Source organism: Stegodyphus dumicola, chromosome X2, assembly GCF_044657685.1.
Source record: "Stegodyphus dumicola isolate Sdum_Otavi_A_Nest chromosome X2, ASM4465768v1".
Lineage (NCBI taxonomy): Eukaryota > Metazoa > Arthropoda > Arachnida > Araneae > Eresidae > Stegodyphus > Stegodyphus dumicola.
Genome location: NC_140781.1, coordinates 117167064 through 117182375, shown reverse-complemented (window position 1 = coordinate 117182375; position 15312 = coordinate 117167064). Strand labels below are relative to the sequence as shown.

The following is a 15312-nucleotide window of genomic DNA, read 5'->3' as shown; positions in this document are numbered from 1 at the left end:
TTCGCTGAATGTCCAGAGAGCAGTCAGTTACACGTCAGCCATGTTGTTTGCTAAAAGTAAGTGCGAGCGCAATCGCGCAATGCAGTATGGGAAATATCCCCATCTCACCTGCTCCGGAGAGGTAGGAACATTTAACAAAATTCTACCTCCAATTCTGAGAGGCAGTTAATGCTTGTTCGCTCTGAGAATGGAACACTTTGGAAGAACCGGTTTTCGCTGCTGGTCGAATCGGTGTATATAAGGTATTTTCGTCCTCCTTTCTGCGTGCCTTCGTGGTGCGATGGTACTTGGCGCGAATACGAGAGGTCCAGGTTCGAGTCCCGGCAAGGGCATTGCACATTTTTCACGTCTGACGTCACCTGACGTCAGAGATCACGTGATTTTGATGGCGTCATAGTTATGCATGTTCACCTGACCTCGGACATTATCACATACTCAATCTCTATTGATTCTATAAGTTACGGACTGTAAGCTGATTCTTAGACGTTTTAAAACATATTTTAGCTCTGACCAAAATTTTAAAATCGTGCATCTAACTATTCAGTGCTTAAACATTCATTTTTTTCTTTTAATTAATTATCAATTAATTTAGATTTTTGATTTTTAAATTAATTTGTTCACATCAAGTCCGTGGTTCGATTCCCGGAGAGGGCGTTGAACATTTTTCATCTCTTCTGCTTCCAATTAATCTAATGTCTCTACACTGGCATTCGAAATAAAAAGGGTGGTGGAAGATGATTCTCCACACCCAGGATTTGGCGATTAGGTCCCCTAAAACCCCAGTCGCCCTTTAAAAGGGAGAGTACATAAGGTATTTTCTTCCTCCTTTCTGCATGTCCCCGTTGTGTAACGGTAGTACACTCAACGCTTATTTGAGAAGTCCAGGTTCGAGTCCCGGTGAAGGCATTTTTCACTTTTGGTGTTTCCTTCTTTCAAAATCCTAATGAATCTACAGTGGCGCCAGAACTAAAAGGTGATGGATGAGGATTTTTCACCACGAGGATTCGGCGATTGGGTCCTCTAATACCCAGTCGCACTTTAAATAGGGGTATATAAGGTATTTTCTCCCTTCTTTCTGCGTGCCTTCGTGGTGCGATGGTAACACACTCGGCGCGAATTCGAGAGGTCGAGGTTCGAGTCCCGGCAAGGGCATTGAACATTTGTAACATTTCCTGCTTCAAAATAATCTAATGATTCTAATGTATGTCTGAAGTAATGCAGGATTTATTTAGTTCAGTTAACACCGCTGATACAAAACAAAATTTGCATAACAGTTCGCGAATTCAATGCAGCACTCATATTATCTAAAGCAGCTTGAAGAGCAAAAATAAAAATTTATTCTTTGGAAGAGAGACTTTAAAAATATAATTTTTTGTTTACTTGAAAAAAAGTTGACGCCTTGTTTATAAATCAAGTTTCTAGTTTTATTTTTGTAAAATGATAGCACTGTTTTTGCAAAATATTAGGGAATTTTAGAGGGGAAAAATTTAATTTTGAAAAAGCTTGTAGAGTCATTAGCTTATTTCGAAGCAAGAGACTTGAAAAATGAGCAACGTCTTCGCCAGGAATCGAATTGCGGACCTCTGGAATACGCGCCCAGCGTGCAGACCACTACACCACGCAGACACGCTAAGAAGGCGGGAGAAATACTTTATATACTCCCTTTTTTAGTGGGCGACTGGGGTTTTATGGGGCCCAGTTGCCAAAACCTGGGTGTGAAGAATCCTCATCCACTACCCTTTTAGTTCAGGCGCCACTGTAGAGACATTAGGTTTTTTGGAAGCAGGAAAGATAAAAAATTAGCAATTGCCATCGCCGGGAATCGAACCACGGACCTCTGGAACACTGTCCCAGTGTGCAGACCACTACATCACGAAGGCACGCTAGGAAAGCGAGAGAAATACCTTATAAGGTTATTTCGAAGCAAGAGACTTGAAAAATGAGGAACGCCTTCGCGGGGAATCGAACCGTTGTCCTCTGGAATAGGCGCCCAGCGTGCCGATACTACACCACAAAGGCACGGTAAGAAGGCGTGAGAAATGCCTTATAGGCTTTCCTTTCCTTTTTTTCTTCAAAGACTGAAGTTTTATATTAAAAGAAACAAAACAAGTTAGAGGAGATGTAATTTCTAGATATAGCGAAAAATATCTTTTACCAGTCTAAGTAAGGAAGGGAGATAAATAAGTTGCTATCTACAAAGACAGAATTTTCTTTCGTGTTGTTATTTTGTAATAAAAATTCGCAGAACCAGATAAACTGTCTAAAAGTTATAGCACTGTAAAATATAAGCTATATTTCATTTTGTGGAAGCTTCCTTAAGAAATAAAAATAAGAAGTGCTAAGAATTTAGTGTAATAATTTGATAGTTTTAAACGTTTATTAAAATGTCAGACACTGGTTATGATAGTGGCGATAAAACGGGTGCATAACATTTCACGACAAAATTTAATTTCTCCGTAAATATTTTAGGTACTCCTCAATCGCATTTTATTGAATTTCACGGTTACTATGATATAAAATTTCCTGTAAGAGTTTTTTCTTTAATTTACATTGAATTTCTGCTTTGTTTAACAAACACAGTTTAAGAAAAATTTTACTTCCTTTATTAAAATAAAGATTCAAAGATAGAATGAGGAAGCATTACAAACAGGTGCACATGAAGAGTGAAACGCCATATTCAGTAAGCACTGAAGTCGATAGAATTCGTAGGTGGGAACCGGTGTTGTCCTTGCGTAATAACGACCCACATTTGTGTCGTTCATCCAGACTGGCACGAATACCAATAACTGCGCTTTGAAGCGCTCATCAGACAGTTTCAGCTAGATATGGAAATACGTTTCGTGTGAACATATGTGGAAATATGTTTTCAAGTAGATTGTGTTTTCTTTTGCTATGTGCATTAAATTTGTACGATTACGGAGCTGAAGCTCGAAGACGACGATACCGAGAATGTCCAGAAGAAAGGTTAAAAATTCGGGAAAGTATGGCTGACGTGGTACTGACAGGTACAGTGAAACGCTTGTACGGTGGTCAGGATGACCAGTACAGTGGGGAAGTACTTGTGAAAAGAGTGGTAAAGGGCGATCATCTGAGAGCCGGGGAATCACTTATCGTTGAAGGATTCGGAAATGAAGATATATGTGTCAGTAATGTTTTAATGAAAGATTCAAAAATATTTCTTCTCAGTCAGCTGCAGACGGGACGTTTTAAGTTAAATTCAAGTATGCTGCAAATCAACATCCCTAACTTGGATAAAGTAACAGCAACTGTTAAAGGTAAACAAATTATATATCCTCTTCATTGGTTTGCGTGATGTTTTGCTCAGTGATTTGGTTTATTCTATTATTATAGAAAGAAAATAGTTATACTCTTGCATAATATAATGTATAGCAACATAATATAATGTAAATTTAAGAGATGCCAAATTGCTAATAATGATGCGTAAATAATAGACATGCTAAACAAATTAAGGTTCTTAATATATGTTATTTCAATAATTCATCGTCTTTTACCAAACATCCAAAGTTGCAAAAATATTCAGTAATTGTTTCAAAGTTTCGATCTCAGTAAAATTTCCTTTTATAGAATAGATATATATCTAAGACAATTGCATATATTATAAGTAAATTGCATTTTTCGTAGATAAAATATTTGTGCCAAAATTTTATTCAAGAAAGAACTGGGGGGGCACTCATTGCATTTTTAGGAATACAAAATCTTTGCGAAAAGGTAACAAATTTCGTTCGAAGGGCGTTTTCCAAAATGTTTGTTACATTTCTTAATTTATGCGATTTTCTGATGAATTTTACTCAAAATTAATCATAAATAAAGTGAGTCAGAATTAATTATTTTAGAGTTACTTATTTTGAAAAACTTGTGAAAAAAAATAACATTTTTCTTCTAAATTAACGTTTAAATTAACAAACGTCCAAGTTTTACGTTTAAATTAACAAAAACCTCAACTATTCTGAGAAGAAAATGCTGTAATGAATTTTTTTTGACTTCATGTTAGGTATACTAACCATAAACATGCAGTGAAATGGAATAATTAGAAGCTGTTGATTCGCTAATAATATATTGCCAAACATAATTGTCAATACTCAAAATGTTTAAAAAATGCACATGGTATTAAGGAAAAAAAGGTATAATTCAAAGACTATACAGATATGTTTTTAACTTCCATTTCATTGCATGTATAGTAATGTACAAAATATGTGTGCAGAATTTCAAGGGATTTTATGCTTAGCTTTTAGAGTTATTATGGTTGCTATGAACACAAAGCATAAAAAAATTATTGAACAGGATGCAAAACAAAAAGATTGATAGTAAAAAAAAAACGGTATGTTAGGTATCTTGTTGCCAAACGAAACGAAAAACTACATAACGAAAATATTTTGTCAGATTTTTCAAACATATTAAAATGATTAAAATTAGTTAATTCAGAAACAACACAGAAAAAGATGAAAACTGAACCTTTAATTTACCTTTAAGCTTTGATTTCTGGTGTGACAGACAATTAATTCTGGTTTGTCGTCTCTAAGAAAAGTTGTTATTATGTCCGCTTGTAATCAGCATATCAAGAAAAAAAAAGTTGAAAAAAAAAGTCTTCCCACTCCTTTCTGATAGCTAAGAATAAGGCTTTTAAAAATATGAAATTATAAAAACATTGAGTTTCCTAGCCAAAATCATGCTTTCGAACGAGTTCCTCTACTTTAGTACGAAAACGAAAGAATGTTTTAATAAAATTTCTGGCTAAGAAGACTAAATTTTTCGTTAGCATAACTTAAAAGTATTCTGTTAATAAATTCATCCATTCAGAAATCTTTGTTGAGCCGCAACCAATAATAAATAATGCTAAAAAAATGCTATCAAAATGTATTAATCATTATACAGAAAAATTTTTACATTTCCTATTACAGTAGAGTCCCGCAAACTTGACTCCCGATATCTCAAAACATTTTAAGAACTTTTTAAAAATATCTCTATGACAAACAGAGCAAATATCGCATACAGTACGAATAATTATTACTTATGTGTATGTTTTTCCTGTTCTGATTAAGGATTTGAGTGTTCTTTTTGTGTAACTTTTGCCGTTTTCGCATTGTGTCATTAATTCTTGAAACTGCCTAACAAATTTCAAGATGTGTTATAATACTTGGCAACGCTGTGCGCTTCTTTCGAGGATCTGAACAAAGTCTAGTAGCGAATGGCCTCTGGCTCACTGTCCTTTCTATTGTTGCGAACGTTAGGAGACTTGTCTGAAGTTTTGTGACTGCATCTTATTGCAACCTAAACTCACACCAGTTCATTGCGGGTATCTATCCTCAATTCACATCCAGGCGTATAAGTTTTAGCATATTTTTGGAATTGTTGATATTCTGTGAGGTGAAAATGTCATTCGAAAAGAAAAGAAAACAAACTAACGTGACAATGGAAATGAAACTAAATGCCTTAAAGAGACTGGGCAAAGGGTGAGTTTAATCAAAAATACCATGGATTTAAAAGGTGTTGGACAGGCTACTTTCATAGGGTTGGAAAAGAAGAGGTCTGAAATCGAGCCTTGGTGTGTGAAAAGAGCATGTACTGATAGTTTAAAGGAAAGAAAAGTATGAAGGTGGTGAATATGAAAAAGTGAGTGAGGCGCTTTATTTGTGGTTCAGGCAAGAAATGGAACAACGAACACCCATTTCAGGTCCAATTTTACAAGAGAAAGCGCTGAAATTTTATAATTAATTTTCAAGAAGGATAGCCTGGATTTACTACTAGTTCTGGCTGGCTCGACACAGGGATAAATAGAAGGGCTAGGTCATTCCTTTGTTCGACTCCTCGCCGACGCGAGCCTCATGGAGGGGGTTAACTGGAAGTAATCTGACGTGTCTGTGCTGCACCTGCTTTGATTTCGCGCTTTTAAAACTGTAGTTTCATTCAGTTGTGACACGATTTTCTGGAGGTCGCATATCCCAAATAAATTTTAATCATACATATTTGTTTTCTAATAATGCAAATATTTTAAATAATTTGTGTATATAAATATATAGTTTTAGTTAGCTTTCCTTTTAAATACTATATTTAAAGTATCTGTTGCGATGTAATGTGAATGAACTCAAAACACGTCCTCGTTTTAAACACAAAACTTATATTAAATAATTGCACAATACAAGTATAAAGAAGAAAATGACATATAAAGCTTATAAATACGAGAAAAGAACAAAAATAGTGAAAAAATAGACAGCATTCCAGCTGCCTTGCGAATGCGTTCGTCTCAGTCTGACTGTTCAACTGAATTCAATGTTCTTTGGCATAGCTCCAAAAGCGAAAGAGTCAGGTTGAGTTGTTCTGTTCCGGCGCACCGGAACATACTCCCACCCTATCATGCATTAGTCCTGATATATGGGCAAAGGAGCTAATTTATGAATGTTTCTTTTGAAAATAGAGTTTTTAGTTTTAACCGTGGCCACACGAACCAGTCCGTCAGCACCATGATGAAGTTCGACCACTGGTCCTAGTGGCCAAGAATCTGCAAGATGACCATCATCTAGTAACAGGACGATGTCTCCAATTTTCATATTCGGCTGAGTGTCCTTCCATTTCTTTCTGGTTTGAAGAGAAGATAGATATGCTTTGGTCCATGATTTGCAGAAGTCCTTCCGCATCTTTTGAAGGAGATCCCATCTATTCCGTATATTAGCAGGACTAGTAAGAAATAGTTCAGGAGGGGATAGGATCACGTCTCCTGTAAGAAAATGTTAAGGAGTGAGAATATTAATGCAATCAATGTCAGCATTCTTTACACTACATAACGGACGAGAATTTAAAATGGCTTCTATCTGAGCCAATAGAGTTGTCAATTCTTCGAAAGTAAGTAGAGTTTCATCGATTACTCTTTCACGGCGATATTTGGTTGATTTAATTGCGGCCTCCCAAATTCCTCCGAAATGAGGAGATGCTGGAGGTATAAAGTGCCATTCTGTTGATGCTTGAGTTTGATGAGCAACGGCTTCGTTCTTAGGAAGTGAAGCCCACAATCGTTGTATTTCGCTGAGCTTTCGATTAGCCCCAACGAAGTTTGTTGCATTGTCGCTGTAAATGTGACTTGGAGCTCCTCGTCTAGCACTGAAGCGACGCAAAGCAGCTAAAAGTGCATCAGCGGTTAAATCGCTCACTGCCTCGATGTGTAGTGCCTCAGTAGCGAGACAAATAAATAGAGCAATATAACCCTTGGTTGATTTTGCTCCACGACCCTTGTTGAATTTGATTGAAATAGGACCGGCATAGTCCACTCCGCAGTTGAAGAAAGGCCTCTCGAGTGTTACACGATGCTTACCCATAAGCTGAGATGCGGTGGATGCTTTAAATTTGAAGCATTTGTGAACACATTTATTAATGAGTTTTTTCCGCCTAAGATTCAATATGATTGTTTGATAATGTGGGACAGTAATGAAGCACCAGCATGTAAATAAGTCACATACTTTTCTTTTACGATGAGCTCACTTATCTTGTGCTTAGCAGGTAGAATCACTGGGTGCTTTTGATTAAAAGACAATTCTGAATTTTGTAAACACCCTCCCACCCGTAAAAGACTGTTTTCATCTATAAACGGATGGAGGGAGTGTAGCTGACTTTTCTTAGGCAACGATCTTTGATATTTAATGCATTTTAGGTCTTCATTAAAATAATCTTTCTGAACCCACCGAATTATGATTATTTCTGCATTTTTAGTTTCCGTGTAAGTGAGTGGAGAAAAGGAATCAGTTATAAGTTGACATTTGTTATTGGTTTTGCACTTATTGATGAATCTTAAACAATATGCTAAAATGCGTATAATCTTAGAATATGATGAATATTTTTCAAAATAATCACTATATAATTCACTTGACATAGCACTATGAAATAAAAATATAGGATCAAATCTTTGTTCAGCTTTAATTAGATCCTTGATTTCTTTGGAAGCGGGTTCCTCTTTCGGCCAGTGAGACGAATGCAAAAAAAAAAGGCCAACTTGGGCCATTCCACCGCAAGTTGCAATTAGGAAGACATTTGGGATCAATACCACGCGAAGCGAGATCTGCTGGGTTCTCTTTGGAAGGGACATGCCTCCAGTATTTTGTTGGAAGTACTTCGATTATTTGAGACGTCCGGTTTGCAACAAAAGTCTTCCATTTACGGGGATGTGCCGAAAGTCAGGAAAGTACGACTTTGGAGTCAGTCCAAGCGTAAACATCAAACTTATATTTTTTTAGAGTGTTCATGACTGCACGATATAACTTTGAAAGCAAATGAGCACTGCGTAATTCCAATTTAGGAACAGATACTTGTTTGATAGGTGCGACTTTAGTTTTAGAAACTAAGAGAGAAACTTTGATTTCATTTCCGTGTATTTGTTTGCAATACATTGCAGCAGCGTAAGCAAGTGTTAAAGCGTCGCAAAAGCCGTGCAATTCAAATGTGTCAGAGGAAATAAGCGTGACACCTCTAGGAACGGTAAAATGTTCAACTGCATTGAAAGATTTCTGAAATTTAAACAAATCTTCAGCAAGACTTTGTGGAATAAGAGAATCCCAGTTCCCTTTTGTAAGCCAGAGCTTTTGATAAAACATTTTCAGTACAACAGTACATGGTGAAATTAATCCTAATGGATCAAAAATGTGTGCCGCTTGGGACAAAATGCGTCTTTCTTTTTGTCAGCGTTTAGAGAGGAGAGTTTAAGTACGGGTTTGAAAATGAATGTGTCTGTTGAAGAGTGCGAAAATAATCCTAAGACTTTCGTGCTTTCCTTATCATTAGGAATTATTTCTAAATTAGTGTCCGTTGAGCAATGTTCTTGAAATTCTGCAAGAAATGCATTTGAATTAGAATTCCACTTTCGTAGGTGGAAACCGTGCGTTTGTAAAATATTGGTAATTTCCTTACAAAGTGATATTGCATCACTATTGGTACTTGAACCCGATAGCAAAACATCCATGTATACATAGTGTAGTAAAGTATGAGAAACAGCAATATTTAGTGAATAATCTAGTGCAATTTGCTTAATGCACCTAGTGGCTAGAAAAGAAGCTGGAGCTAAACCATATGTTACGGTGTTTAACTTGTAAGTGCGTATTTCTTTGTTAGGATTAAACCTCCAAAGAATTTGTTGGTAATTCCGATCCTCATCGGACATTAAAACTTGACGGTACATTTTCTCTATGTCTGCTGAAAAGACTATTTCCGGAAATCGAAAATTAAGTAAAATTTCGAAAATGTCTCGTTGCAATTTAGGACCAACACCCAAGATTGAATTCAATGATTTACCGTTGGAAGTTTTACTTGAAGCGTCGAAAACGACTCTTAATTTGGTAGTTGTACTAGACGGCTTGATCACTGCATGATGGGGAAGGAAATATTGCTCATTCTGAAATCTATTTAAGCAGTTTTGTGTGACCAATTCCATATGACCTAAATTTTCATATTCATGCATAAAATCCTTGTATTGGTTTTCAAATTCCGAGTTTTCCTTAAATTTACGTTCCATAGCATATAATCGAGAAAGTGCAGATGGTTTTGAATTACCTAATTCAGATTTAGATTTTAAAAATGGCAACTTCACCACAAAACGACCATCTGAATTAATTGAGTAATTTTCCTGAAAATGCGTTTCAACAAATTGTTCTTCAGGTGAGAATATAGTGTCACTTGAATTTGGTACTTCTTCTAACTCCCAAAACCGTTTCAATTCGCTATCAATATTTATTTCATAAATATGCAAGTTTGAAAGTGAATTTGATTTCGTTTGAGATTCCGGTAGTTTTCCGGATATAAGGAAACCAAAAATTGAGTTGTGAGCAATTAAATCACTTTGAGAACAAGTTATTTGTCCAGGAAGTAAAATAGAAAACAAGTAGTCAGATCCTAGAATAATATCTGTCTTATCCGGAATGTGAAAATATGGATCAGCTAACTTTACATTTTTCGAATGCGAAAAGTCTTTCTCATTTATTTTTTGGCTTGGAAGCGCAGCAGTTAGTTTATCTAATACAAATGCCTTAATTGGAATTGTCACTGATGTATCATGGATTGACATCAACTCAATTTCAACGCAACCTTTTGTAACTGCGACTTTTGACTCAGCTAAACCCTTGACAGGAAAACGCGCACTTTTTCTTTTAAATCCCAATAAATTAATACAAGATTCAGATAATAATGTTGATTCGGAACCACTATCACAAATTATTCTAATATTACGTTTTTGACCCATAGAATCAATTACATTTACATACGCAGTTGGCAATAAGCCAAAAGTTGTTTGAACGCTATTATTTCGAATCACATTTCCGTTTTTGTTTTCATTCGTAGACGCAATGTCTGATATTTCATTCGCGATTGGATTCGTTCTTTGCTGTTCTGACTGACAACTGCTCTCAGAAAGAGACGCAGATGTGGAATAACTTTTAAACTGATTTTCACACAGAGTACTATGATGCAATAACTGGCAATAATGACAACGATGTTGAGACATACATTCAGATTTTTTGTGTTGACTAGAAAAACAATTTAAACAAAGATTATTTTCCCTAACAAATTGATTTCTTTCTATGACAGTTAGTGCTTTAAATTTGGGGCATTTGAAAAGAAAATGATCTTATTTACACATAATACATTTGATACTTTTGTTAACAGAAAATCTTTTAACACTAGGTTGAGTTTTTTCCCTTTCTTTTCCGTGGAAAATTTCTAAAGAGGAACATCTATCATTTATAAATTGAATAAACATTTCAAAAGTAGGAAATTTCCCTTTTGCTGAAAACTCAGACCATTGCTTACATGTTTCGTTGTCAACCTTCTGTAATAAAATATAAATTAGCCAGAGTTTCCTTTCATTAGCTTTTAGATTTTAAACCTCTGATAATTTCATCAGATGTATCGGCAATTTTTCGCAAATTAATTGCATTCGCATTAATTACACAAGACTGTTCCATAAAAGTTTTTATTAGTGATGTGACGATTTGTTTTTTCTTATCATACCTAGATAATAATTTTCCCCAGGCTTCCAAATAACTATTTTCTGAAATAGGAATATGTTTAATAATAGAAGATGGTTCATCAGTTAATAAAATTTTCATTGTTATGCACTAATGATACATAAAAGTCCTTGAAAGACATCCAGTTTCTGTAATTACCGTTAAAAGACTGCATATTTATTCTCGGTAATTTAAAATTATTAGCAGTATTTGTAGTACTATAACCTGGTATTTGACGTTCATTAACATTAGTCACTTGCATATTAACAGTAACATTTAATTTCTCAAGTTCTTGTTGTAGTTTGGCTTTGGTTTCATACAGTGTCTCACAAAAGTGATGGGACACTTGTGCTTTACAAAAGGAAACTGTAATAAAATTAATTTAAAAAACATGTAAACATTTTTTGTGGGTGTGTTTCATACTTAAATTTAGTAACAATTATTACATAACATACATTTTCTCAAAATATTAAAATATTAATTTAATAAAAATACAATTGTTTAGAACGGAGCAAAAAATGGCTCACATAAGTGATGGAACACCATTAGATACTACTACGTACTACAATAAAAATAATTTTTTGGTTTTTATTTTTACAATTGGCAATAATTTATAAAATCGTCTGCAGTATTTCTCTCCAGTTTGTTTTAGAATTTTTGTGTTTTTGGGCTCTGTGCAGCCATGAATGCTAAACGAAAAGAAACTTTGCCTGAAGTTCGAAAATTAGTTATTAATTTGCATATTGAACGTGGAAAATCTATAAGAGAAACTGCTGAAACAGTTAACTTGAGTCATTCAACAGTTTTCAATATCATTAAACGATATAAAAGGAATCACATGATTCAGGATAAAAGAAGACCTGGCCGACCATCAAAGCTATCCAATGGAATAAAGCGAATTATCGTTCGAAATATTAAAAAAAAATCCAAGAATGAGTGCTCCTAAAGTTGCTGCTGATTTAAAAGCATTATATGGAGTAATTGTTGATCCTAAGACTATTAGAAGAGTAATTCGATCTTTTGATATCACGGTAGAACAGCCGGGAAAAAATTCTTCGTAAGTGAAAAGAATAGAAAACTCAGACTGGCTTTCTCAAAATCCAACATAAATAAGAATTCTGATTACTGGAATGAAGTTATATTTGCTGATGAGAGTAAATTTAATATATTTGGTTCTGACGGTAGAATCTTGGTGTGGAGAAAACCCAGGGAAGAGTTTCGTAAACAGAACTTGGTGCCAACAGTAAAAACATGGTGGAGGAGGAGTTATGGTATGGGGGTGTATGTCGTCCGCTGGAGTTGGTAATCTTGTTTTTATTGACAGTATAATGGATCGGTACAAGTATATTGACATTTTAAATCAAAATTTGAAATCTTCAGCAGAAAATTGAACCTTCATAACGATTTTAAATTCTACCGGGACAATGACCCCAAGCACATTGCTTTGAACGTTAGACTCTGGCTGCTGTATAACTATCCTGAAATAATAAAAACACCACCACAATCTCCAGACTTAAATTCCATAGAGAATATTTGGCAAGAATTGGAATCAAGAATTCGCAAACACACCATTTCTTCAAAACAACAATTAAAATCGGTGCTTCAAGAAGAATGGGGTAAAATCACTCCAGAAATCACAACAAAATTAGTCGAATCCATTCCGAGAAGATTAAATCATGTTTTAAAAGTAAAAGGAAATCCAACAAAATATTAAAACCTTTTAAAAAGTAAAATTTTTGGATAAATATTTGATGGAAAAGTAAGTGTCCCATCTCTCATGTGAGCCATTTTTTGCTCCGTTCTAAACAATTATATTTTTATTAAATTAATATTTTGAGAAAATGTATGTTATGTAATAATTGTTACTAAATTTAAGTATGAAACACACCCACAAAAACTTTTTACATGTTTTTTTTAATTAATTTTACTACAGTTTCCTTTTGTAAAGCACAAGTGTCCCATCACTTTTGTGAGACACTGTAATATTTTTTCTCAAATTCTTCCATTTCAGAACTTTCCGGCGGAAGTTCTGCGTCTGCCTTGTCAAAATCAGAATAAATGCTTTCAATTTTTTGAAGTTTATTCATCAAATCATGTTTTTCGAATAATTGCTTATCATCATTAATGAAATTTGAAATTCTAGTAAGAGCAGCTTTCGCTCTACCTCTACTATTTATTGCAATCTTAACCTTATCTTCCATTACGACGTAATGGTTCAATGAGGAAAACCACCTAACCATTGACATCTAGAAAGAAGTCAAACTTGTAAAAAAGAAAAAAATACTTATCTTGCTTGGTCTTCAAATGAAGTTCGAAGCTAAAAGTATCCAGTAATATCCAGTACTGTACCGAATGTAGAGTTGCAGTGCTGACGTACCCGAAATCAAAATTCCTTTAATCTCGCCGGTGCCTCCAAAATTTATGTTGCGATGTAATGTGAATGAACTCAAAACACGTCCTTGTTTTAAACACAAAACTTATATTAAATAATTGCACAATACAAGTATAAACTAGAAAATGACATATAAAGCTTATAAATACGAGAAAAGACCAAAAATAGTGAAAAATAGACAGCATTCCAGCTACCTTGCGAATGCGTTCGTCTGAGTCTGACTGTTCAACTGAATTCAATGTTCTTTGGCATAGTTCCAAAAGCGAAAGAGTCAGGTTGAGTTGTTCTGTTCCGGCGCACCGGAACAGTATCCTTTATGTGATATGGCTTCTTGTGCTGTAGCAATGTGCCGTAACACTTATAGAAATACGAAAGGAAGAGATATTGTATTTCATGCTTTCCCAAAGAACAATTTGCTTTTGACGAAAGAATAGATACATAAACGTCGAAGACAGGATTCTATTAATGTGAAAAACGGAAGAATTTGCAGTGAACATTTTCTGTGCAGTGATTATGAAGATGACATGAGAAATCGCTTGCTTGGATTGCTTCAAAAGAAACTATTGAAATGCAATACTGTGCCGAAAGTAAATTTATCGTGTGCAGTAAACGAAATAACACCAAGAAATCCTAGACATTTGAAAAGAAAACTAATGTAGAGTGCTTTTGAAAGACTACACGAATTAAGCACAAAGAAAATTTATTTTGAGGCCGAGAACGAAATGGTAGCTGACAATAATAAATCAAATGTGAATGATTTTGAAATAAAACTCACAAGTGACAATGCCGTAAGTGACAATATCCCTGAATGCCCTAAGTGTAAAGATAAACAAGAATGTATTGATAATTTGAAGAACAAAATAATATCCTTAAATTGTAATAAAATATTGAGAAATAGAAAAAAGAAAAATTTTAGAACGTTTGCTCAGGGACGAAGAAAGTGGACGACATCTAGAAAGAAATTTGTATCGGAAATTCAGAAATTAAAATCCCAAACAGCGAAATTTAGGAAAAAACAGCACACATCGGAGAATTTGGAAAAACGTCTAAAGCATATTTTTACAAAGACGCAGATTAACGCATTGCTAGAAAAGAAGGAAAAAAATCAGTGAAGATATTTCACGTTGCATTTTCATAAGAGCTCTATCATCTAAAAGCTACGATTTTTGGAAGAAAAAATGGGATTTCCTTTACCTAACACTAGCATATTAAAAGCAGGCGAAAAAGAAGCATTAACATATGTTGCAGGTTATATTGCCTACCGTGTGCGAGACGAAGACCCATCATTGGGAACAATATCTAAAAATAGTGTTGATGAGCCAATATTTTAATTCAGAATGGATTCAATTATTGTCCTGAGGAGGTCTGACTACACCTTCCCATTCATGGATGAATACAGTTTACGAGTTCGAAAACATATTTTGTGCAGTTCATGATACAACTTACTATAAAGGGAAGCATGTAATTGGCTCTTTAATTAATAAACTGGAGAACCATTATCCTGAAGTTAACAGAGAAACAATTCGTTTATTTTGCAGAGTGCAAACTTTTATTAGAATACATTTCTTAAATAGAAATGCATATGTTTTTTCCAAAGAAAAGCAACTCAAAAGGCAAAAAAGTGTATTGCTTCGAATGTGGATGCCAATAAATAATATTTTAACAACTTTGTGACTGTACAAGTAAGCATATATAATATGTTTTGATTTGAAATATTCCTAGATGACATTTTAGAAGTTAATAGCGTAAAGCATATTTCAAATGAGAACTAATTTTGTTAAGTTATTGTTAAAGTTATTTTTTTTTTTTGTATCCTGTGTTATTATTGATTCAATTTTGTGCTAGCTTATTCTAAGTATTGCTAATTATTCTAGATAAAATATAATAGTATAACATTAAAGTAATTGGCATAAGAAGACCTGC

General features: G+C 34.5%; 1 protein-coding gene across 1 annotated transcript in view; it reads left to right on the top strand.

The window, feature by feature from the left end:
* Positions 1-2749: 2749 nt before the first annotated feature.
* Positions 2750-15312, top strand: part of LOC118181704 (agrin-like) — a 64607-nt gene continuing 52044 nt past the window's right edge. Inside the window, exon 1 of the mRNA XM_085809145.1 lies at positions 2750-3275. Coding sequence (XP_085665271.1) covers positions 2861-3275 — 415 coding nt within the window. The 5' untranslated portion in view covers positions 2750-2860. The remainder of the gene's footprint in view (positions 3276-15312) is intronic.